Source organism: Thalassophryne amazonica, chromosome 12 (genome assembly GCF_902500255.1).
Source record: "Thalassophryne amazonica chromosome 12, fThaAma1.1, whole genome shotgun sequence".
NCBI classification, from domain to species: Eukaryota; Metazoa; Chordata; class Actinopteri; order Batrachoidiformes; family Batrachoididae; genus Thalassophryne; species Thalassophryne amazonica.
In genome coordinates this window covers 82843663-82866609 of record NC_047114.1, presented here as the reverse complement: position 1 = coordinate 82866609, position 22947 = coordinate 82843663, and the positions used below count along the sequence as shown (strand labels likewise).

At 40.2% G+C, this 22947-nt stretch overlaps 1 protein-coding gene across 1 annotated transcript in view; it reads left to right on the top strand.

The window, feature by feature from the left end:
* prkci (protein kinase C, iota) overlaps positions 1 to 22947 on the top strand; it is a 91934-nt gene that overhangs the window by 52243 nt on the left and 16744 nt on the right. The window contains exons 4-16 of the mRNA XM_034182907.1: positions 5394 to 5444; positions 6701 to 6786; positions 7067 to 7204; positions 8366 to 8420; positions 9822 to 9877; positions 10784 to 10960; positions 12320 to 12417; positions 15538 to 15624; positions 15701 to 15836; positions 15962 to 16049; positions 18955 to 19080; positions 19448 to 19527; positions 20918 to 21007. Of these exons, the coding sequence (XP_034038798.1) occupies positions 5394 to 5444; positions 6701 to 6786; positions 7067 to 7204; positions 8366 to 8420; positions 9822 to 9877; positions 10784 to 10960; positions 12320 to 12417; positions 15538 to 15624; positions 15701 to 15836; positions 15962 to 16049; positions 18955 to 19080; positions 19448 to 19527; positions 20918 to 21007 (1268 nt within the window). The remainder of the gene's footprint in view (positions 1 to 5393; positions 5445 to 6700; positions 6787 to 7066; positions 7205 to 8365; positions 8421 to 9821; positions 9878 to 10783; positions 10961 to 12319; positions 12418 to 15537; positions 15625 to 15700; positions 15837 to 15961; positions 16050 to 18954; positions 19081 to 19447; positions 19528 to 20917; positions 21008 to 22947) is intronic.

Here is a 22947-nt window from a genome sequence, read left to right as displayed (position 1 = left end):
TACTGTACATTTTGAAGTTCAAAACGTTTCTTACATTAGAAAACTTGTAATTAAAATTTTTTTTCAGTTAAAAAAAAAAAATAAAAAAATTCTTTAGAAATCTTTGGTGTTCATTTGGAAATTAAAACCGTAACATATCTGTTGTTGTTTCAGATGCGATGATTTATTGATTAACATGATAATGAACCTTGGACACTTATTTTTAGACAAATAGCATCAAAAGTAATGTGTACATTTTTCATACTGGTAGATTCCTTCATTTATATCTGCATTTTAACCAGGAAAGAAAGCACAGAGTATTTTCTAAAATTAATTGGACTATTCTAGTGATTGTGAATCTTCAAATTATGCACAGTAGAGGCGGGGCTTTTTCTACATGTACATCTCATTGACTGAACTTTGACTTCATGTACATGTTTAATGATTCATTCATTTAATGACATTCGAATGTCCATTCCTATGGCAGTATGAATGCGGTACAACTGACTTCACCATTATTCAGATGTTTTCCAGCACGAGTAACACACGGATGCGCTGACTGCTGTAAGAATGGTGTTCAAGTGCCATTCGAATGCAGCATGAATTGCATGAATGTCATTCGAATGTCAAGTCGTACGGCATTTGTGCAGTTCGTGCTCTAGTGTGACGGGGTATAATGGACGTATTTCGAGTTATGGGTAACCTACAACAAACGTGTGTCAACAATCACATAAGTTACCAACAACTTGTGTAACCGCATGTGCGGGACGTATGAGTCATACGCTACCATACACCGAAAATATTGTACATGCCCAAAACGTTTTGAGGTACTTGGTGTAATACGACATATGCATGCTTCATCATGCTTTTAACTGTACAAAACTTACCCATAACTTATTAGACGTACGCCAGCATTTTTAATATGATCAGCATACGCTGGCTAAATCATTAAGGTGTGACGGGGTGGTCACACCGTACTATTGCACGGTGTGACCACTGCGCGCGCTCACACTAGCAGCGATGGTGCCTAGCTTAAAAAGAAACATGGCAGGAGCTGCTCATTCTTAACACATTAAGACACAAAAAAATCCATCCATTACGCCACAAGCCATCTGGAGGCATTTGCAGTATTCGCTGGGACATCTCTAGGTGAAGTGAAACTGCTGTCGGATAAAGAGCTCAACTCTTTTCTGTCATGGTTGTTCCTTGGACTGAGAAAAACAGATGGCAGTCTGTACATGATGTACAGCATGAGCTGTGGATTACTTTGGCAGGATTTTTTTTTTTTTTTTACTATCCAACTGTTTTCGCAAGTTGATTGCAAATTTGTATTGGAATTGGATTGGACTCCTATTTAAAATTCATGTTGGACTGCTTGGAACCTGTTGATGTCAAATGACCAGTGACGCACACCAAAATGTAAGTCCTATTATCTTGTTTATAAATTAATAAATTATCAAATGACAAGAATCTATCTTAGCCATTATATAAAACAAATTTTTTTTTTTCATTCGTTCAATGGAAAGAATACTTCAATATTCTTACCACTGCACTCACAAACATTCATTATTTGTATGTTATTCCAGAGCACAAAAAGTAGACATTTAATTTGGTTCATCATCAAGGTGAAATATTTTTGATTCTTTTAAATTCGTCTGAAATTTTTTTTAACTCATGCAGTTGCCACCACTGCAAAACAGCACCAAAACATAGCCACACTTGTGAGTGAAACAAGCACGACTTCTATTGTTGATGTCTGTGCAGAGCTCGTTAGCATGTTCGTAGCCCCAAATAAGCTTGGCCCGATTGAAACATAGTTAAGCCTCGGTCCCACCGAATAATATGCCATGAATAATGAGCCACGCATGGGTGTGTCAGCGATTATTTGAAGAATGATCCACGTTTTAGCCATCACGTATCCACTACTAAGGTGCCTCTATGTGCCTCTCTGTACCTCGCATGTGCCTCTAGCCGACCTGCCTCAAGTGGCTCGTGCTGTCGCATATGATCCACGTCAAGCCACATATGATCTTGCGGTGTTGGTGCATTTTTAAGCCTGGGTTTGGTCCAAACCTCCAGCCCTCCCACACCTGGTCCCTTTTAAAGTGTGGGTTTTCAATTCATAGCATCCATTCAAGATGTCACATTTTTTAAACGCAGTCCAAAAAGACGCTGCACTGAGTGAGTGCCCACTGCCGCAACTCTGGATCACTTCCAAAAAAAAAGCATTTCTTTATTTCTTCCACTGTGATACAACTTTTAACTTTGTTGTGTCTGCAGAATCGCTCTTTTGTGCACTCTCGTTCTGTGTTGTAGCTCTGCGCTCCTTGTCACAGCTTCACTGGTGTTATTTCTTCCGCGGCTTTAAACACACAGCCACTTTGACACTGTGATCCAACTTTTAACTTTGTGTTCATCCATTATTGACTGTAAAATCACTCTTTTGCGAGCTGGCGTTGTGCCTAAATGCTCGTTTTGCGCACAAGTCATTGTGCCAGTGTGCACACACAGTGGATCTCAATCTGATCCATTAACAAGATATTAAATCTATCACAGACATACTTTTACAGCTAGGAATGAACATGCAACTGTTTTACCAAACTATAAACACATTAAAAATAGTTATCTTTTAAGTTGTTACAAAATATGTTCCTCATGAAGCAGGAAAGAGAGGAAAAAATAGTGTCCAGATGAAATGGTCTTCTGTGATTCCAGAAGCGATTAGAGAGGTTTTCAGCATCCAATGTTTGACAGAAAATGATTAATCTGCTACAAAATATTTAGTTTATATACAGTGTCCGGTGCACAAAACGGGTGGAATTGTGTACACAAGAGGGCTGAGCCGCTCCAAAAATAGCCTGTCAGGTCCCACGTAGCTGCATTGTGCTCGATAATGGACTTTTAGCAGCCTCGTCAGCACCACAAACATGCCTCTATAATCCTTGTTAGTTGTCGTAGTAATTCGTACACAAACTGCCCCACTCTGTTTTTGCTAAATTTTAAACATCTTGAAATTAGCAACACACGCAGAGATGAGCCTCATTAACCAAAGATAATGTCTCTGAGCCACTATTCTCCCACGATAGTTGAATAAATCATCTCGTAGCCAAAAAAAAAAAAAAATGCTGCGTGGCTCATTATTCATCCTTCATTATTTGGTGGGACCAGGGCTTTACACTACTTCATTAATCTGAAGGTTGGGGCCAAATCAGGCAGGGTTGAGTATGACAGATGTGTATATTGAATGTGTGTGTGTGTGTGTGTGTGTGTGTGTGTGTGTGTGTGTGTGTGTGTGTGTGTGTGTGTGTGTGTGTGTGTGTGTGTGTGTGTGTGTGTGTGTGTGGCCTGGTGTAGTTGAGATGAGTCTGTGTGGTTAATACAAAGTTTTAATCACATCAGAGCTGTGAGCTTAAGAGTGTATTGTTGCTGCCAGTGTTGAACTATAGAATGAATAGACCTGAAGGTGTGACTGTGCAGCAGTGAGGGTCTTCAGGTCTTCTTGTTAACTGGCTTATCAGCTGTGTCGTGTAAGTTTCATCTTTGACTCTCACTATGCCTTTCACAAGAAATCTGTGTCTGCATTTGGGAAAAAAACTTTTTTTCTGGCTGCTGTGCAGACATATATGCATACAATGTCACAAGAAGTAGACGAAATTCATTAGGAGTTACTTAAACTAATTGGTAACCTTGGGGCGACAGCAGTTCCCTTGGCACAGCAGGTTGCTCATTAGTTGATGACGGGTGATTGGGTTTAACCCCCAGATGCTGTTGTGTCAAAGTGTCCTTCAGAAACACACCGAACCTCAAAACTGCTAACCCTTGGGGTACATACAGTAACTTCCACACATGGACGCCGCAAGAACGCCGGGTAACGATGTAAGAAAAGGAAGTGACAGGTTTGCTACTGGTCTTAACAGAGAAATGTAACAGGTCGTGTTCATATTTTATAGGATGAGTGCTTTAGATTTGTTTGCTTTTGGTAGAATGAACCTTTGTTAAATGTAACAAGCCAACCCCTTTCATGCACTGCAGTGCGTCAGTCATGCACAAAAATGAGCATGCATGCAAAATTATGACGCTGTGTGCATGCACGTAAAGATTAGGCATGTGAATCTCATCACTGACAACAATTCAATATGCACCTCGATACACATGACGATACAATGCGATACGATTCACCCCTGTTCCCGAGTCGATGCGATTTGATGGCGAGTCAATTCGTCACAATGCGATATGATGCGATTTGGTGCAATGCGATTCAACATGATGCAAAGAAATTTGTACCAAAAATTTAAATAGAAAATAAGAAGCTGAAATTCAGTGTGGTGCTGTGGTATTCTTCTGATTCTACTAGAGGCAGAGGATTTGTTTTACTCCTTATAGACAACAAATTTACCAGATTCAACTTTAAGGAACAGGAATCGGTTCCCTCATATTTGGACCCCTTTTCTCACTGTCAGAACTTAAACAATACAGTAAACAGTAAGACAACATCACTCTCAATGAGTGACTTAAAGTGAGTCACTCATTGAGAAAGTACCGCCTGGGCAAAGTAATTTGAGATACATTTCTTACCAGTTTTGCCGGAGCTCAGTTTACAATCTGCGGCCGTGTCGATACTGTTTAGCAGCACGGCATTCTTTACAAATGACTTGCGTCTTGTGAAGTTTCCCATCTCGTTTTAAAAAGCCAAACTATCTCCAAATGCCTGATTTAAATGTATTAGGTGCATCAAAAACTGCTTGCTGTGGTTCTCGCGGACCTGCATGTTTGTTGCAGTAGAAATGTGCGTTCTGGCTTCTGTCTGTGGTGCATTCAATGTGTGTTGGGAAAAAAATTCGATGCAAGCTGGCAGCGAGTGATGTTTCACCCCTCAGTTGAATCGATGCACACTGAATGAATCGATGCACTCACATCACGCACGTTTGTATCTAGATACCGATTCATATTGATTAATTTCCACATGCCTAGTAGAGATGCATAATTGCGACCTGGTGGCAGGTGTTGCTGCCTTTGGATTTGTGGTATAATGGATCGTAGTTGATCTGTGATTCATCTGAAACATCCCCCACAAAATAGTTTTCTTTTTTTTTCTTCTTCAATTGTTGTTGAGTTTTTCTTAATTTCCTTGTCATTGTCTTGACTTGTGGTACATGCATAACTGTCTTGCATAACAGGCAGCCTGCGACTATCTCAAAAAACAAACAAAAAATTAAGTAAGAAATAGAATCATTATATAATCAGTACGCATTATATAAATTTTATTTTTGTGAGTTATTGTTTGATTCATTTATATTTCACTGCACCCCAGAAGACACACTGTACCCCAAATTTTCATGACCACTTGGTACATGTACCCACAGTTGTCACAAGGAGTGGGAATGCTGTGTAACGTTTTTTTTTTGTATTCCCAGTTTTCCCTTGTGTACCAGAGAAGCCCGGCATGCCCTGTCCGGGAGAAGACAGTGAGTAGAATTTGATTCTCTTTTCTTTCTGCAGAAATTCTGTTATCATGTAGAGTAGTGATAACAGAAATTTGACCTTTTTTGTTTCCTCCTCCTTTTCTCTTAAAAATTTGCAGTTGGGAAACATGAACAAATTTTATACCATGTGCAATGGGTGGGGGGCATGTAAATGGACACATTCGCTGTTTCGCAGTTGTGAATCTTGCGCCGGCTCGCAGTCTGTGACTCATGCGAGAGGTCAGTTTTAGCAGAGTTCCAGTTTGGGGCACAATGTAAACAAACCTTTGTGAAGTATGGACAACAGGACATTGGGGCATGACAGAAATCCATCACAGGTGCTACACCTCCTCTAGATAACCCTCTCATTTGGGAGAACGTGTCATCATCATAATCGCCTGTGAACTCACTAAGTCAGCGGCATCCACACCTCGCTAGCCAGTGTTTACTGTAATACGCCGGAACTCTGCTGGAGCCGCGGTGCATTCTGTGAAGCACAGGGGACCGCCAGGGGGATTATGGGAAACGTTAAAGTACCGAATTGGCTGATGACTGTTAATGACTGTCAATGCCCAGTTTATAAATAAGTATCTGCATTTACCAGTGATGAGGGGTGCAACATTTCCCAAGACTCACTCTTCAGATCTGATCACTTTTTTTTTTCCCCAGTCACGGGTCTGAGAATTTTTCTGTCATCAAAAATCCAACTTGGTTTTCCCTTTTATTAAAGAATATTGAATGAAAGTGAGGAATGTGAGTGCCTGTGGACCTGAATAAAAACAGGATGTTCAGTGTTGGATTAATATCTTTAAAATAAAACGGAACACCCTTGTGTGAGATGAAGTGCCTGGCACAACTTGATGCTCCTTATCTGATTGCCCGATGCAGCTCCAACCTGGCCACGTTAATTCCTCCTGAGCAGGCACACCACTCGGAAAAAAGTAAACCGGTTTTTAAAAGTTATTACTACTATTATTATTATTTTCTTGTTATGCTCCATAGATTCCCAGCCACCCCTGTTTTGGTCTTGTTTATGTTTCATTTCTGTTATCAAAATCTGGTAGCTGCCTGGTAACTCACAGAGCCAGTTTTTATGAAATGTGGTGATAGCCTTGGTTAATATTTTGGTGACGATTCAGCACTTTGTTGCTTTCTTTATTATTGTGAGGGAGTGTATTTTGTTAATTCTTGTTTTTTTGTGTGTGTGTGTGCAATAATAATGAAAAATAGAGCTGACTTTTCTTTTCGTCTTTCCACAGAGTCGATATATCGGCGTGGCGCACGGCGCTGGAGGAAACTTTACTATGCTTGCGGTCACGCCTTTCAGGCCAAACGTTTTAACAGAGTAAGATTAAACTGTCAGCACAATGTTGTATTACCAGGATCTTTCATGATTATGTGTTTTATGTATTTCATATTGTGTGTTTCAAATCATATTTGCTCTCTTGTTGTAGAGTGTAGTAATTGAATGGATGAATGACTGTATTTAAAGAATAATGAGGCACCCCCTCTATAATCGGATTCTAAGGAAGCAGGAAGCTGCTGTAGCTGTTGCGCTGTGGTGTTTTGTTAAATCATTAAGTGCATTTTTTTTTTTTTTTTTTTCTGTCCACCATCTTGAGCAGCGGGCCCACTGTGCCATCTGTACAGACCGTATCTGGGGTTTGGGGAGACAAGGTTACAAATGCATCAACTGTAAACTGCTGGTGCACAAGAAGTGCCATAAACTGGTCACAGTGGAATGTGGCAGACAGATGATCCAGGTGAGGAATGTAATCAGCACACGTTCATTACCTTGGTGATGTAAAGTAATTGTACACTGTTCCTGCTGCAGTGTCTTGGTGAATATGAGGTAGAACCCTAAAACAACCAGATGGGGCTATAGAGGCTTTGCAAGTGACGTCACACGTCATGTGCAGGGCAAGTTTAGCCGGTCACAATATGCTTGGCTGTGAAAACAAGCCATCTCAACTTCTCTTTCCTCTGTTTTTTGCTGTTTTTTTCCAGTTGCTCTCGGTGTGTAGTTAAGCACTTTGTGTGGCAGCACCATGTCATTGGTGTGTGTGTGTGTGTGTGTGTGTGTTTGTGAATGGGTGAAATGCGAGGCATCAATGTAAAGTGCTTTTAGCTTCTGATTCAGATAGAAAAGCAAATAAATAAATAAATAAATGCAGTCTATGTAATTTAACTCCCAAAACTGCCACTATGACACGAACATAAACATAATACTTTCGACCAACGAGAGGACGATGTGCTCACATTACAAGAAGTTGAAGCGTCTTATCCTCACCCACTGAACAGAGGAAGAAATAAATGAAAGCAGTAAAAATGAACTGTGTGAGCCCACGGGGAGAAGAGAAGACAAAGTTTTTAAGTGGGATTTGGTCAGAAGATGACGCCAAAGTCAACTTGAAAAGACACATATAAAAAATTTTCTCCAGTCAAATTAAAAACAAGCTAATTTCAGATGCACACGTGTGGAAACCACTCGATGTCAAGTATACCGAGATGCAGCCTACATAGAGGACGATGATGACGTGACATAAGTATGTCATGGAAGGTTCTTTAATGTGGACGCAAGATTGCAGTGGGATACAAGGTTAACCTCACCAAAAGTATACAAACGTGAATCTTACTTTTGATCTTGTTCCAGACTTTTGTGTGTTAAAACGCCCTTGAAGAACTGAATGGAACAGAAGTAGATATGTCCTTTCACAACATCTGAGCCTTGAAACACAAGGCCATCACGACCTGCTAATGTATCTACAATGTCCCCGATAGTTTAATTCCAGTTGTTTTTTGTGTTCCCACTCTCTCGTAGTGTGCCTTTTTGTCATTTTTTTAAAATTCTCTCTCTGTAGAACATTTTTCTTTGTGCAGCCAAGTTGTGCTGCTTATTATTAATCATACATCATGTGTTCTAGGAACCAATAATGCCTGGTCCAACATCTACTCCGTTAGACCCAAGTGAACAGTCAGGTAACGTACATACACATGCAGTCGGAGGCTACATGGTCAGAATAAAAAAAATTTACAACCTATCTCCTATCTCAGTGTGCAAAGTGGAAAAATTAATTTCAGAACTACTTAAATCAGTGGTCTCCAAACTATTCCAGAAAGGGCCGAGAGGGTGCAGGTTTTCTTTGCAGCCACTGACTCCAGCAGGTGATTTCACTGATGAACTCATCCCACCTGCTCCAAGTTATGTTAATCAGTGAAATCACTTGCTGAAGTCAGTGGCTGCAAAGAAAATCTGCACCCTCTCGGCCCTTTCTGGAATAGTTTGGAGACCACTGACTTAAATGAGCAAAAAGACATGGAAAAATAATCATCAGTCTGTTAGTGCAGATTTTACTTTCACATCTCAAGGCATTTTGCATATATTGAATGAAATGGGCATATGAAAAGGAATTCAGAATTGGACTTATTACCAGCAGCTTTTAAGCAATGTTGCAGCTGTTTTCATGACTGTAGCTCAGCGCAGTTGATCTGGACAAAAGAGAGAAAACACCTTGTATGTCAAGTCTTGTTGATTTGTGCTACGTGAGTGAACATATATTCTTCGGAAAGCAGCGTAAAAATAAACTAGTCAATGTCAAGAAATTGTTGGCTTCAGTGGAACTGTGGGCACTAAACCACAAGTAGGTCAGCTGCTTTTGGGTTTTATCTGGAGCACCAGACGTACAGTAAGTCCAGTCAGGTGGCTGAGTGAGAGTCTGGAGTGAGGAAGCTTAGAGTTGTTTGTGTTAATGAAGACTGTGAAAGTCACAGGCCTAAATTAGATTTCTAATTATTTAAGAAGGGAATTTTGTTCTACAGTCCATAACCTTCTGTATGTCTCCAAAGAAGAGCTCCAGTATAATTAAAATGGTAAATGTTTAGTATTTAATGTTAACTGTTATAATATTGTAGAGCTGCAACAATTAATTGATTATCAACTATTAAATTAATCAGCAGCTATTTTGATCGAGTAATCCTTTTGACTTTTTTTAATGTTCAAATTCTCTAGTTCAGCTTCTGAATTTTTCTTTGCTCTGACAGGGACTCAGTGGACAAATCAATACATGCAAGAACATCATCTTGGACTTCAAAAAACATTGACATTTTTAACCGTTTTCTGGCATTTTATGGCCCAAACAACTAGTAAAATGATTGACAGATAATGATGATAATTAATTGCAGCGCTGTAATGCTGTAAAGACAGTGGATGAAATTTGTTTTAATTTTTTTTTTTCACCAATCATATAACTTACAGTTGAGCTTTCTTTAGCTGTGAAGAGTGAAAATCTCACCTACGTTGTTTCCTTCCACTCTCATCTTTTGCCTCCCTGCCTTTTTGTCTGTCACCGTATGTCACATTCTTATCTCGCTTCCTCTCAGGCTCTCAGAGTAAAGACTCCAGAGAAAGCTTGACTTATGATGGAGAAGAGAAAGAGGTGAGAATTTCCTCATAGATGCTGTTGATGTGAGACTCGCAGTCTGACGGTTTTGCAGAGTTGTTTGTATAAATGTGGTAAAGATATTCTCTGCTTGTGTAGGAAAGAGATAATGAAGGAGATCAGTTCTAATGAGGAAGAGATTTTTTCCCCCCACTGGTTACATTAGACTGAGCCTTCTTACACCTGCTGTATATCTGATATAGTGACAAGCTGGATATAAGCAGTCTTTCAAAGGGGCAGCTATTGATTTCTTTAGGCAGAGCTAATAAAGTAACCTTTTATCACAGCTCTCACCGTTGGAGCATAATTAATGGCTGGAGATGCAGTTTAAGATTGGGCGCTGTTGGATGGAGCAGGTGAAGATGGATAAAAAACTGATGGGGTTGGACATGAGATGGATAGAGATAAGAGAGAAGGCTCTATGGTTTTATCTGCTATTCCATGTATCACTCTTATGATTTTTTTTTTTTGGGGGGGGGGGGGGGGGTGTTAGATCAGAAATAAATGCTTTAGTACAAAATGAATTACAGTACATTGATAAGGAAAGTGATGGGTGAGAAAGTGGTGACTTTGGTGGCAATGTAAAAAAAAAAAAAAAAGATCCCGTAATATAGCAAACACTTAATCATGTAGAAGCAATGAAATATTCTTAATGTAGAAAAAATATTCATCGCTATGATTTATTTGCAAAACGTTGTGCTGAAAGGAGTTTAAACGTTATTTTTTGGTCATCCAAAGGGAATTGTCTGATTGCATAGACCAAATCACGTCTTTAGCAAGCTATTGATATATTGCTGAAAAATACACTATAAAAGTTGACAGATGTGACGTCCATTGTGACACAAAGTTTGTTATTGTTTACATAATGCTGATTTCTATCTCCTTAACCCCCACTCCTTGTAGGCAAGGAGCAGTAGAGACGCAGGGAAGTCACCATCCAGCCTGGGGCTGGCCGACTTTGATTTGCTGAGGGTGATCGGTCGGGGCAGCTATGCCAAAGTGCTGTTGGTGCAACTGAAAAAGACAGAGCGCATCTACGCCATGAAAGTTGTGAAGAAGGAGTTAGTCAATGATGACGAGGTAAAGGGTTCTGCTTGGGTAGAAAAGTGAGGACAGGTCTGGGAGCATGCACCAGTGCTGCGAATTTCTGTGTTCACCACACTACAGAACTGCCTTGGGTCATCAAAGACAGCAGCCCAAGCAGACTTCTTACAGATCCATCCCTAGGTTTAGGGTGCCCCTAGTAACCATTTCTGTATTTTTTGCAGTTTGCTGAAACATAGATATTTGCTGGAGTCCTCTGCTCTGAGCCACCAGCATGCTGGATCACGTCCAGAGGAACACAACACATGGTCAAAATGTTGTGGATGCTGTTCCATCATAATGCAAATAGTATGCGTAATCTGAGTCTCCTTAAATAACTTTACATTTGTCACCAAAAATTCCAGCAGTACCCAAGGATCCTCCAAAGAGATGAACTAGCAAAAATAGGTCACTTGTTAGCATCCATGTCTCCCAACCATATCGTAAGGCAGAAAACACAAGGGCACTGGAGACTTGGATTTTTGTTCTCATGTCAAGGTATCGGCATCGCCAAACACCTGTGCTCAGTGACCTCATGACTCCATAAGCTCTTTCCAGGCTTTTCTGGATGTGAAAGGCAGAGGACCCAGAGACATGAATGTCACTGCTGAAATAAGGGAATGTCTCTACAAGTTTGACACTTTCACCTCATACAGATATACTTCTAATGGCCGAGTCCAGGAAGTCATCGAAAGCCTGGCTCTTGATTCAGGACCATCATAAACCAGACACTCAGATTTCTCAATCAGATCCTGAAGTGTTGAAATCAGGGCTTCTGTTGATTCTGCAGAATGACCAAAAAAACACTAGTTTAACAGAGGTCAAGTTGTGTGTTAATTAAAGTAGTTTTATAAATTCCCAGTTGTTTCTTTAAATCTATGTAGTGAGCTGCTACACCTTGAATCTGTTAAGTTTGAACTTGTTTAAATAGTGGATTTAATACACTTTGGAGACACTATTATTCATTAGTTTACATGTTGTCTAAACACTCTTGGTTGTGTTAGCTGGACAGACCTCTGATGTGGTAGTCTTTCTAAGAACAGACAGATAAGTCATCATGTCATCAAGAATTGATCCCAGCGTACTCATGAAGCGGCACTGTTAGTGGCAGTAAGAGTCATTAGTCTTGATTAGACACACTTATCATGATTGACAAATTGACAAGTGCCTCTGTCAATAACGTATTTTACTGTTGTTGCCCTTTCAGTACATGCAGCAACCACGCATATTATTATCTCACTGTTGATAGATGCCATCGTGCATTTCTAATCGGTCAGACATTTTCTGCAATTTCTGTCAGTTGGACATGAGCGAGTCACAAGCTGTGGGTTTTTTTTTTTCTGCTTCTTCTTTCAGGACATTGACTGGGTCCAAACAGAAAAGCATGTTTTTGAGCAGGCCTCTAATCATCCCTTCCTGGTGGGTCTCCATTCGTGTTTCCAGACAGAAAGCAGGTGCGATGATTTTGCTGACACTCAGGAGTCCACAAAAATGAAGTCTTCATCTTGACTTACACCATATTTTTGAGGAAAAAAAAATAGACGTTTGAATTTTGTCCAGGTAATAGTTACCTGGACAAAATTCAAAAGTCTGATTTTTTGCCTCTAACATAATTATCCTCCCTCTGGGAAATATTTGTATTGAAACAGCTGTTCCAGTTGCCTCATATAATCGCAGAGGCTTAAAGCATTTGTTAAGTGTATTTCAGCATGCACAATGAGTCATGGGTACACCCAAAGGTCATTCATGATAAATTTGACCGGGAAGTGATAAGCCACCGATGTTTTGATAGAAAGATCAACGCAAAAAGTGATGGAAAACTTGATTTAGGACACGATTTTGGACAGGACAGACGAAATGCATAGAAATGGATGATACAGGGATGAGTTTGGATGATTTTCGCTGATGGACAGTGGTCGGCGATGACAGAGTTGGTGGCACAAGCGGTCAAGAAATGAACATAGCAGTTTTGCTGGATTCTGAACAAGTTGTCCAAAAAAACCCAGGCAGATTATGAATCACTACTTAGGACCAATGACGGGGAAACACTACCAGACCCCATGAAGATTAACAAAGAAAAATGGGCAGGGGAGAAGGACAGGGTGTGCTGGTAAACCTCTACAATATATTATTAATTTATTTGACTGAATACAAAGCTATGTTGCAAAATCTTGCTCAAGCAGTTGTTGCGATCTGTGTAAACAAACATGGGTGTTCTTGTTTCCCATAAACGGTAGCATTTATGTAAATCAACAATAGCAACTTCAAAAAACGGTTCTTATTGGTCACCACAGTCTCGTTTGAGGGCGGGCACTAAAGGAGTAAAATATGACGCATATGACATAATTTCTCTCCTTCTGTAGAAAAAACATGGCATTTTCTCTGAGTTTTTGTGCAAATTACACGCAAACAAAGTGAAAATGCAAAGAAAAAGTAACGATGTAGTGGTTGGTTTATGACCTGGAGCGCAAACATGTCGAGGCAGTTTTGCAAGCGAGAGAAAGCAGCTATTCTGGTTAGCTGTGTAGGCTAACACTTACCAATACGACGTCTCTCATTCGTCTCGTCTTTCCTTCTCCACTGGGAACCGAAAAAAAACCAAACACTTTTCGCATCTGCTTCGGTGATTTCACCAAAACCAAAACAGTATACCATTTTTCCATGTGAAGTGGTGGTGTGTATATATTGCACAACGGGACCAGCTGTCCCCATAAGTGGTCAATTCCTGCAATATCACACAGGGTTCAAACGAGACTGCGGTGCCTTATAAGCTTTTAAAACATATTACCGGTTCATCATTTCACAGAAAAATATCTGAAATTGGTCAAAAAACGATGATTATAACAAGTGGTTTTGATCCTCGTCACAAACATAAACTTTGATATCTGTCTTTCCCAGACATAGCAATCTCTATGTGCGCTAATATGCTTCGCTTTCAGTAATTCTGCAGCTGTAGTTCACACTAAATTTGCTAAGAATGGGAACACAGACACTCAACCTTTGATATTTTCATGATGATGTTTTAATATCTTTCACCTCATGAAATATTCTTTCCATTGCACTCATAAACATTCATTATTTGTTTTATATAACACCTAAAATAGATCCTTGCCATTTGATAGTTTACTAATTTATAAACAAGACATAGGGGACTTACATTTTGGTATGCGTCACTGGTCCTTTGAGATCAAGAGATTCCAAATAGTCAAACACGAACTTTAAATAGCAGTCTAGAATTCAGAATTGTTCTCAGTCAACTTGCAAAACCGTTCAGATAGTTCAAAAACAATCTTGATGATGTCACCTGTAGCTGATGCCGTGCATTGACTTCATGTATAGACTGCCGTCTGCTTTCCTCGGTCCAGCGTAAAATCGCAACAGAAATTTGTTGAGCTCTTCATCTGGGAACGTTTGTGTTTCAGCTAGAGGCGTCCCAGAGAATACTGCAAATGCCTCCAGACGGCTTACAGCGTACTGGACCATCTATTAGCTTGTATAAATCGTCATCTGTCACCAAAACAAACACCGACATTTTTGTTTTTAAGATAAGCGCCGTCACCACTAGTGTGAGCAGGTGATGGTCACGGCGTGCAATAGCACAAAACGTATAGCACCAAAATTGCACAGTAAACGTAACCAAAATTGCCAAGTAAATGGAACACAAAGGCAAATGGTACGAATGATCCATAACACATAACCCACAAACCACCAAACAAATGACATGGATCTATTCAGGCATTATATAGTATAAATAATACAGCTCTTTTAAGATTCCACTTAATGTCATTCAATTCATAGGTGTTTTTCATTTTTACTTTTCAAAATTTCTTATCTAATTCTGCAGCTATCGGTTATTCATACAATCGTGTGTCTATCTATTTTCACTGTTTATCAGACAGTCAGGTAAAAATACAGTCAGAAGGTCCTGGGTTCAGTGCCCGGTTTCTTTCTGTCTGGAGTTTGCATAGTCTCTCCATGGGTATCCTCTGCATACACCAGTTTCCCTCCATCAAAAACATGCACATGACTGAAGATTCCCTCTGCTTGTAGATCTTGGGTTGTATCAAAAAGTGCAAGAAAGGGGAGGGGAAAGTGTGCCAAATCAATATGCTGGTCCCTAATTGATCCGCTGTGGCGACCCTGGGAAGAAATCAAATAATCGGATAAGGCTGTTTGAAAAACAGATATGAGCTTTTGCAGTTGTGCATTTTAGCATTATATTTTATGTCTTGTACACTCTGTCCCCTCACCCATCTCTTGCATCTTCAGGTTGATAAAATCATAGTTCGGTGCAACCCCAATACCTCAATGATAAAGTAGGTCATCTGTCAGTTTATAACTAAATGAGAGGTTAGTTGTTACTGCAGTGCAGCTCTGTTGGTTAAGGGATGGGTGGGCATATAAAATGTTGTGACAACTTATAAAAAGATTGTAGTCATACTTAAAAGAAAAATGAACATTTAATTGTTGCAGCACAAATCCAAAACATCTTAAAGCATCTAAGGTTTATGGCTTTAATATAGTGATATTGTCAAACTAGATGATAATTTGTTTTTATTATTATTATTTTACAGACTTTTCTTTGTAATCGAATATGTGAATGGTGGAGATCTTATGTTTCACATGCAGAGACAAAGGAAACTCCCAGAAGAACACGCCAGGTAGTATTGAGTTGAAATTCAGATTAGTCTTGATGGCTGTCATATCTCATTGAAAGGCTTGTTCACTTCCCACCAGATTTTACTCAGCAGAAATCAGTTTGGCACTAAACTACCTTCATGAACGGGGAATCATCTATAGAGATCTCAAATTAGACAATGTGCTACTGGATTCTGAAGGACACATCAAGCTTACAGATTATGGCATGTGCAAGGTATAAATCTCTCATCTCCAGCTGTAATAAAGCTATAGTTAAATGATATGCTATGTTACAAGTGACTACAGTCAAAATCCTGTGAGAAAATTCTAATATACTGATTCTGCCTCTGACCCCACCAGGAGGGCTTGAGACCAGGTGACACAACAAGCACATTCTGTGGTACACCCAACTACATCGCCCCCGAAATTCTCAGAGGAGAGGATTATGGTGAGATTTACAATACCAAAATATCTACAGTGATTTCATTTTATTTATAAAGTGACAAATCATGCCATGCAAGTTCCTTTACCTACTTATTCCAATTAAAGCCTGTCCCAACATTCATTGGGCAAGATGCAGGGTGCACCCTGGACAGGCCACTAGTGTGGTGGTGGTGGTGTTACACACTATAACATAGGTAGCTGAGTGCATAATGATCTGGCTTGTCAATATGTAGACATAGGTTCAAATCCCACTGACAATACCTGTCTATGTCCTTTGTCAAGACACTTAATCTACATTGTCTCAGTCCACCCAACTGCAAATGGGTATCAGCTTCGGCTGGGAAAGTAACCTGTGTCTGACCGGCATCCCATTCAGGGGGAGTTGTAGACCCATCTGCTTGACACTAGGGAATCCAGAGATAAGCACCGGCACTAATGGGCCTCAGCGTCTATATAGGTCTTACTTCTACATTGTGGTGGGTTGGAAATATTTGTGATACTACTCAGTTTCTGAATGGATGCGTAAGTATTTACCTTATCTACCTTAATTCTCATATTGACTATTAAAGTAGCTGTCCCCAGTATACGGTATATTGTCAGGTCAGGGTAGCAGATGCTATAATTTTATGTTTGTGCATCGCTGTGTGTTAAACTCCTTACTGCCACCCCACTGTCCTTTGGTTTTGAGCTAACTGTTGAGAGTTTTGAAGATTTGCAAGCACATGCAATGGCGACGGACGAGCCACCATCGCCCGGTGTGTCGCTCTGCTTTCACTGCGAAAATTCGCCCCAGTGCGTCATCAAATAGGAGGAGCTTCCATTCCGCTCACCGGCTCCAGTTGTCAGTCAAGTTAACATGGCGGACCTTGATCACACGGAGCGAGTTGCTGTGCTCTTAATTGTTGTGGAAAGCTGCCGAACATCGCCAGCAGCGCCGTCCCTGGGTTCACAACTTCCTCATGAGACGTTCCCAATTCGGGGAGTATCATTATTTGCTGCAGGAGCTGCGTCTGGATGATGGCCGCTTTCAGCGGTCCTTCTGCCTCTGCAGGACCCAGTTTGAGGACCTCCTGTCCCGTTCACGCGCACACATGTAAACAGTAAAAAAAAAAAAAAAAAAAACTGTCCGCTGCTGCGGTGCTGCTGCTTGCTCTCTGTCATAATTGTGTTTATAAACCAGTCACCCATTGTTTTATTATACATCTGTGTAATTAATAAATAAAATACTCTTCACGGACGATTCACTCGCGCGCGCACGTGAAATGGAAAAAAACTGTCCGCTGCTGCGGGGCTGCTGCTCGCTCTTCCCCAGAAACTGTCATAATTGTGAAATAAAGGATTAAAGGATATAAGTCCTGCTCACAGGCTGGCTAATAGAGACAGGACATGTTCACATCCAACTCAGTCAAACTCCAGACATCTCAACGTCACTGATTGGTCATCGCAGCGCGACAAGACGAAAAAGTTCAGATTTTTCAGCTTGGGGAGGAGGGTGACGCGACATGATACCACGCCATAAACGTACCAATCACTCAAAATCGCTTCGTTCGCGTCACATTGCGTGGCTTGAACTTTTGTGGCGCCACAATGCGTCCTTCCATAGGGATTACATGGCAACCTGTCGCCGCCGTTGGTCACGTCACGTCTGGTCTGAACGCGGCTTAAGGGAGACGCCAGCCACCCTCCTAAGGAAGCCCATGTCAGCCGCTTGTACCCACAATCTAGTTGTTTCTGGCATGACCCAACCCTCATGACCATAGGTGAGAGTAGGAACAAAGATTTACCAGTAGATCAAGAGCTTTGCCTTTTGGCTAAGCTCCCTTTTTTGTCACAACAGTACAGTAGAGCGAATGCAACACCACCCCTGCTGTGCCAGTCTCACACTCCATTGTCCCCTCAGTCGTGAACCGAGGTACTTGAACTCCTTCACTTGGGAGAAGACCGCATTCCCTACCAGAAGTAGGCAATCCATCAGTTTCTGGCTGAGTGTATAAATATAATTATTAAATATAGTTAATAATAAACAGCGCTCCTTAGTTACACTGCCATAGCAACTAAGCAAAGCATCTTACCAGTGTTGTCACTCATAATCTTTGGGACTAAATTTTTCTGTGCCATTTTAAAGATTAAGTGTACTTTGCAAGTACACTTTTATTTTTAATTCTTACACAATCTAGGAAACTGCTCATGAAGAATTTCATATGTTGTACCATTGTGTAGTCATGTACATTACAGTGCAACGCAAGTGAAACAGATGGGTGGTGGTGTAAAATGTATTTATACAGCTGTAACACTGGGATATTTTTATGCAGATGAGGTATGGTAATTATTAAGATGATCAGCAGTCAGTGGTTGAACCATTTTATTGGTTAACAGACAGAAAGCCAAATTTGCTTATTCATGTGCAATTATAAAAAGAAATGATTTTGTCAATCTCAAAAAAATTACATTTAGCCTGATTTAATTTGGGTAACAATAGTGTTTTGCTTACTACAGCTTTGTGATTTTTCTGCATAATGCAGAATAGTCACAATCACTCTAAATCTACTTGTTCATAAAACAGTAAATATTAATTACAGGGGTTAGCTGTGGTGAGTGGTAAAGTTTGTTATAGATGATTAAATGCTGAAAAAAGTTACAATCTCGTAATAGTAGGACTTGTTGCTATGACAACTTTTAAACTGATCACATGCTTTATAAGTGTGCATAAATGTGAAGTTAAGTAGGCTTGTGTCTGCAAAAAAAAAAAAAAAAAACCTGTTCCATGTATGTATTTTGAATTATTGATTCAAGATTTCTCTCAGATTTATTTGGATTGTGTTTTTGTTTTTTGTTTTTCTTTTTTACAGCTTTGCTGTGAGTTATATATCTTTTTAAAGTATATGTCACATATGATGTTTGTGTGTCAGGGTTCAGTGTGGACTGGTGGGCCCTGGGGGTCCTGATGTTTGAGATGATGGCAGGCCGGTCACCCTTTGACATTGTTGGGAGCTCTGACAACCCAGACCAAAACACAGAAGACTACCTCTTCCAAGGTACCAATCCACAAAGGATGAAAATTGAAAACAAAAACACAGCAGTATGAAGCTTCTTTATCGTGCACTGAAGGCCAAACATCTCCATGCTGAGTATGAGCCATCTGTGATGGGGAATGTGTTAACCTTTTGTTGTGCCTTTTTTCTTTCTAAAAAATGCTTTCACAGTAGAGTTCTTGTAACTGCCCTGCATATGTTGGGTGGACGGCTTTTGAATGTTTGTTGTGCATGTATTCACCACAGTTTTAACCAAAATATTGAACTCTCAAGTGCAGCAGCTTCAGTATTGTGTGAGCTTGAAGATAATTTCTCACACTCTCCTCCTTCTGTACGTCCCTTGCCCCTTTTCCTGTTTCACCTTCTGCAGTAATATTGGAAAAACAGATAAGAATCCCCCGTTCGTTGTCAGTCAAAGCCGCCAGTGTCCTCAAAGGATTCCTCAACAAGGTAAGTAGGCATCAGAGGAGCCTAAACCAGGGTTCTAGCTACGGTGGGCGGCGCTGGCAATACCGCCCCGCACTGCAAATTTCCTCCCGGCTCTTGGGTTCAAATTTCCTCTCCCGCTCAGCATGGATTTTCCAAAAAATGAACTGAAATGTTGCTGAAAAATGTACCAATACAATTGTATTTTAAGCTTTTAGTGTCGTACGTTTGTTTTATTTTGCAAATTTCAACCAAATAATTAAAGAAATAAAGAATATATTATTTTCTTCATATCTCCACCACATACGGCAGAGAACTCAGCAGTCAGCTGCTTTCAGCACTTAAAACAGATCAGAATGGCAACACTGTGTCGCAATCCGCTCTGATTTAAAGGGGAAAAAAACTCCATTAAAACGTTTCATTAAAATCCAGTGTGTCAGTGTCGGTAGATGTTGACACATTCAGAAGTTTAAGGTTTATTTTACAGTTTAAAGGCTCCCATTTCCAGGAAGCTCAGAGGAAGGGTGAGAGCGAGAAGGGGGGGTGGGGTGCAGGAGAGAGCGCACATGAGAGAGAGAGAGAGAGATGGAGAAGAGGAGGAGGAGGAGGAGGGAGAGAGGGAGAGGAGCCTCATTCAGCTCTTGTTCAGACAAGACAATTAGTGGTTATATTGTTTTTTCTTTTTTTTAGTAATGCTATCCCACTCAAAATGTTGGGGAAAAAACTGTCATGAAAGAAAAACTCTGCCTGCTTCACTGGATTAAAGAAGAAGAATAGAGCAAATGCTATATGCCCATCAAATATTAATGTGTTTTTAACCTTTTCAACGTTATTTATTTTATTAACTTAAACTTTGACAGAAACATTTTCAAAGAACCTTGATTTTACAAATATTACAACATAAATGTCTTTTTTTTGTTGTTCTATTATTCTTGTTTTTTAATGCATCTAAAACCACTCAAAATTGGTTAAAATAGGGCTTGCCAATAACATTTTAGGGGTATAAAACCCTATAGCTTCAGGGGGCTTTGCCCCCTTGACTCCCGCCGGAGGCCCCTGCACTCCCGCCTGTGAACCCCTGCACTCCCGCCTATGAACCGTGATCACGTCATTTACCAGGCACTATAATGATTCTAGCTAGATCCCTGGCCTAAACACATCTTAAACGTTGTTGGCTCCTGTTCGCCCTTTATATTATTGTGGCCATGGATTTAGTTGACATCCCATCTTTGTGTCTTGTGTTTATTCACCTCTCTGTCATCCTCCTTTCCCCATCTCTCTACATTTATTTTTAAATGCTGCCCTTTTTACACTTTTCTTCCCCTTCCTGTTGTCTGTCTTGTCCGTCATTTTACTGTTGTTTTTCCGGTCTCTCAGCCTACTTTGATCTATTTTTGTCGTCACACTCTTACAGGATCCCAAGGAACGTCTCGGCTGTCACCCTCAGACGGGCTTTGCTGACATCATGGGCCATCCATTCTTCCGAAATGTCGACTGGGACCTTGTGAGTCTTTGCTGCTTTCTTTGTTTCTCTTTTTTTAGCCCCTGCCATGGAATGGAATGGAAAAGGGGGGTGTTGGATTAGCTGTTTCATTCAGCCTTGCACACATATTGTATAGAATGAGCAACTATACTCAAATTCACACATGGACAAAATTGTTGGTCCTCCTATATTTTATGTATGTATTTTAATACAACCCCAATTCCAATGAAGTTGGGATTTTGTGAAATGTAAATAAAAACAGAATACAATGATTTGCAAATCCTCTTCAACCTATATTCAATTGAATACACCGCAAAGACAAGATATTTAATGTTCAAACTGCTAAACTTTTTTGTTGTTGTGCAAATATTTGCTCATTTTGAAATGGATGCCTGCAACACATTTCAAAAAAGCTGGGACAGGGGCAACAAAAGACTGGGAAAATTGATGAATGCTCAAAGAACACCTGTTTGGAACATACCACAGGTGAACAGGTTAATTGGAAACAGGTGAGTGTCATGATTGGGTATAAAAGGAGCATCCTCAAAAGGCTCTATACTCTTGTGCAAGGATGGAGTGAGGATCACCATTTTGTGAACAACTACGTGAAAAAATAGTCCAACAGTTTAAGAACAATGTTTCTCAACATTCAATTGCAAGGAATTTAGGGATTCCATCATCTACAGTCCATAATATAATCAGAACATTCAGAGTATCTGGAGAACTTTCTACACGTAAACGGCAAGGCCGAAAACCAACAATGAATGTCTTTGACCTTCAATCCCTCAGGCGGCACTGCATTAAAAACCGACATCATTGTGTAAAGGATCTTACCACGTGGGCTCAGGAACACGTCAGAAAACCATTGTCACTTAACACAGTTCGTCACTACATCTACAAGTGCAAGTTAAACTTCTACTATGCAAAGTGAAAGCCATACATCAACAACATCCAGAAATGCCGCTGCCTTCTCTGGGCCTGAGCCCATTTGAAATGGACAGACGCAAAGTGGAAAAGTGTGCTGTGGTCTGATGAGTCCACATTTCAAATTGTTTTTGGAAATCATGGATGTCGTGTCCTCTGGACAAAAGAGGAACAAAGACCATCCAGATTGTTACCAGCGCAAAGTTCAAAAGCCAGCGTCTGAGATGTTATGGGGGTGTGTTAGTGCCCATGGCATGGGCAACTTACACATCTGTGATGGCACCATCAATGCTGAATGGTACATCCAGGTTTTGGAGCAACTCATGCTGCCATCCAAGCAACGTCTTTTTCAGGGACGTCCCTGTTTATTTCAGCAAGACAATGGCAAGCCACATTCTGCACGTGTTACAACAGCGTGGCTTCGCAGTAAAAGAGTGCGGGTACTAGACTGGCCTGCCTGCAGACCAGACCTGTCGCCCATTGAAAATGTGTGGCGCATTATGAAGCACAAAATACGACAACGGAGACCCCGGACTGTTGAATGACTGAAGTCGTACATCAAGCAAGAATGGGAAAGAATTCCACCTACAAAGCTTCAACAATTAGTGTCCTCAGTTCCCAAATGCTTATTGAGTGTTGTTAGAAGGAAAGGTGATGTAACACAGTGGTAAACATACCACTGTCCCAGCTTTTTTTGAAAGGTGTTGCAGGCATCCATTTCAAAATTAGCAAATATTTGCACAAAAACAATAAAGTCTATCAGTTTGAACATTAAATATATTGTCTTTGTGGTGTGTTCAATTGAATATAAGTTGAAGAGGATTTGCAAATCATTGTATTTTGTTTTTATTTACATTTTACACAATGTCCCAACTTCATTGGAACTGGGGTTGTATATGGTCAGAAATAAATGCAAACAAAGCAATTTTGTTTCATCAAAACATTTTTTTAAAATGTCCAAAGTTATTTGGCAACAAGAACAAAAAAAAAAAAAAATGCTTTCATTAAGTGGAAGAAAAAAAAAATCATAAAATAAA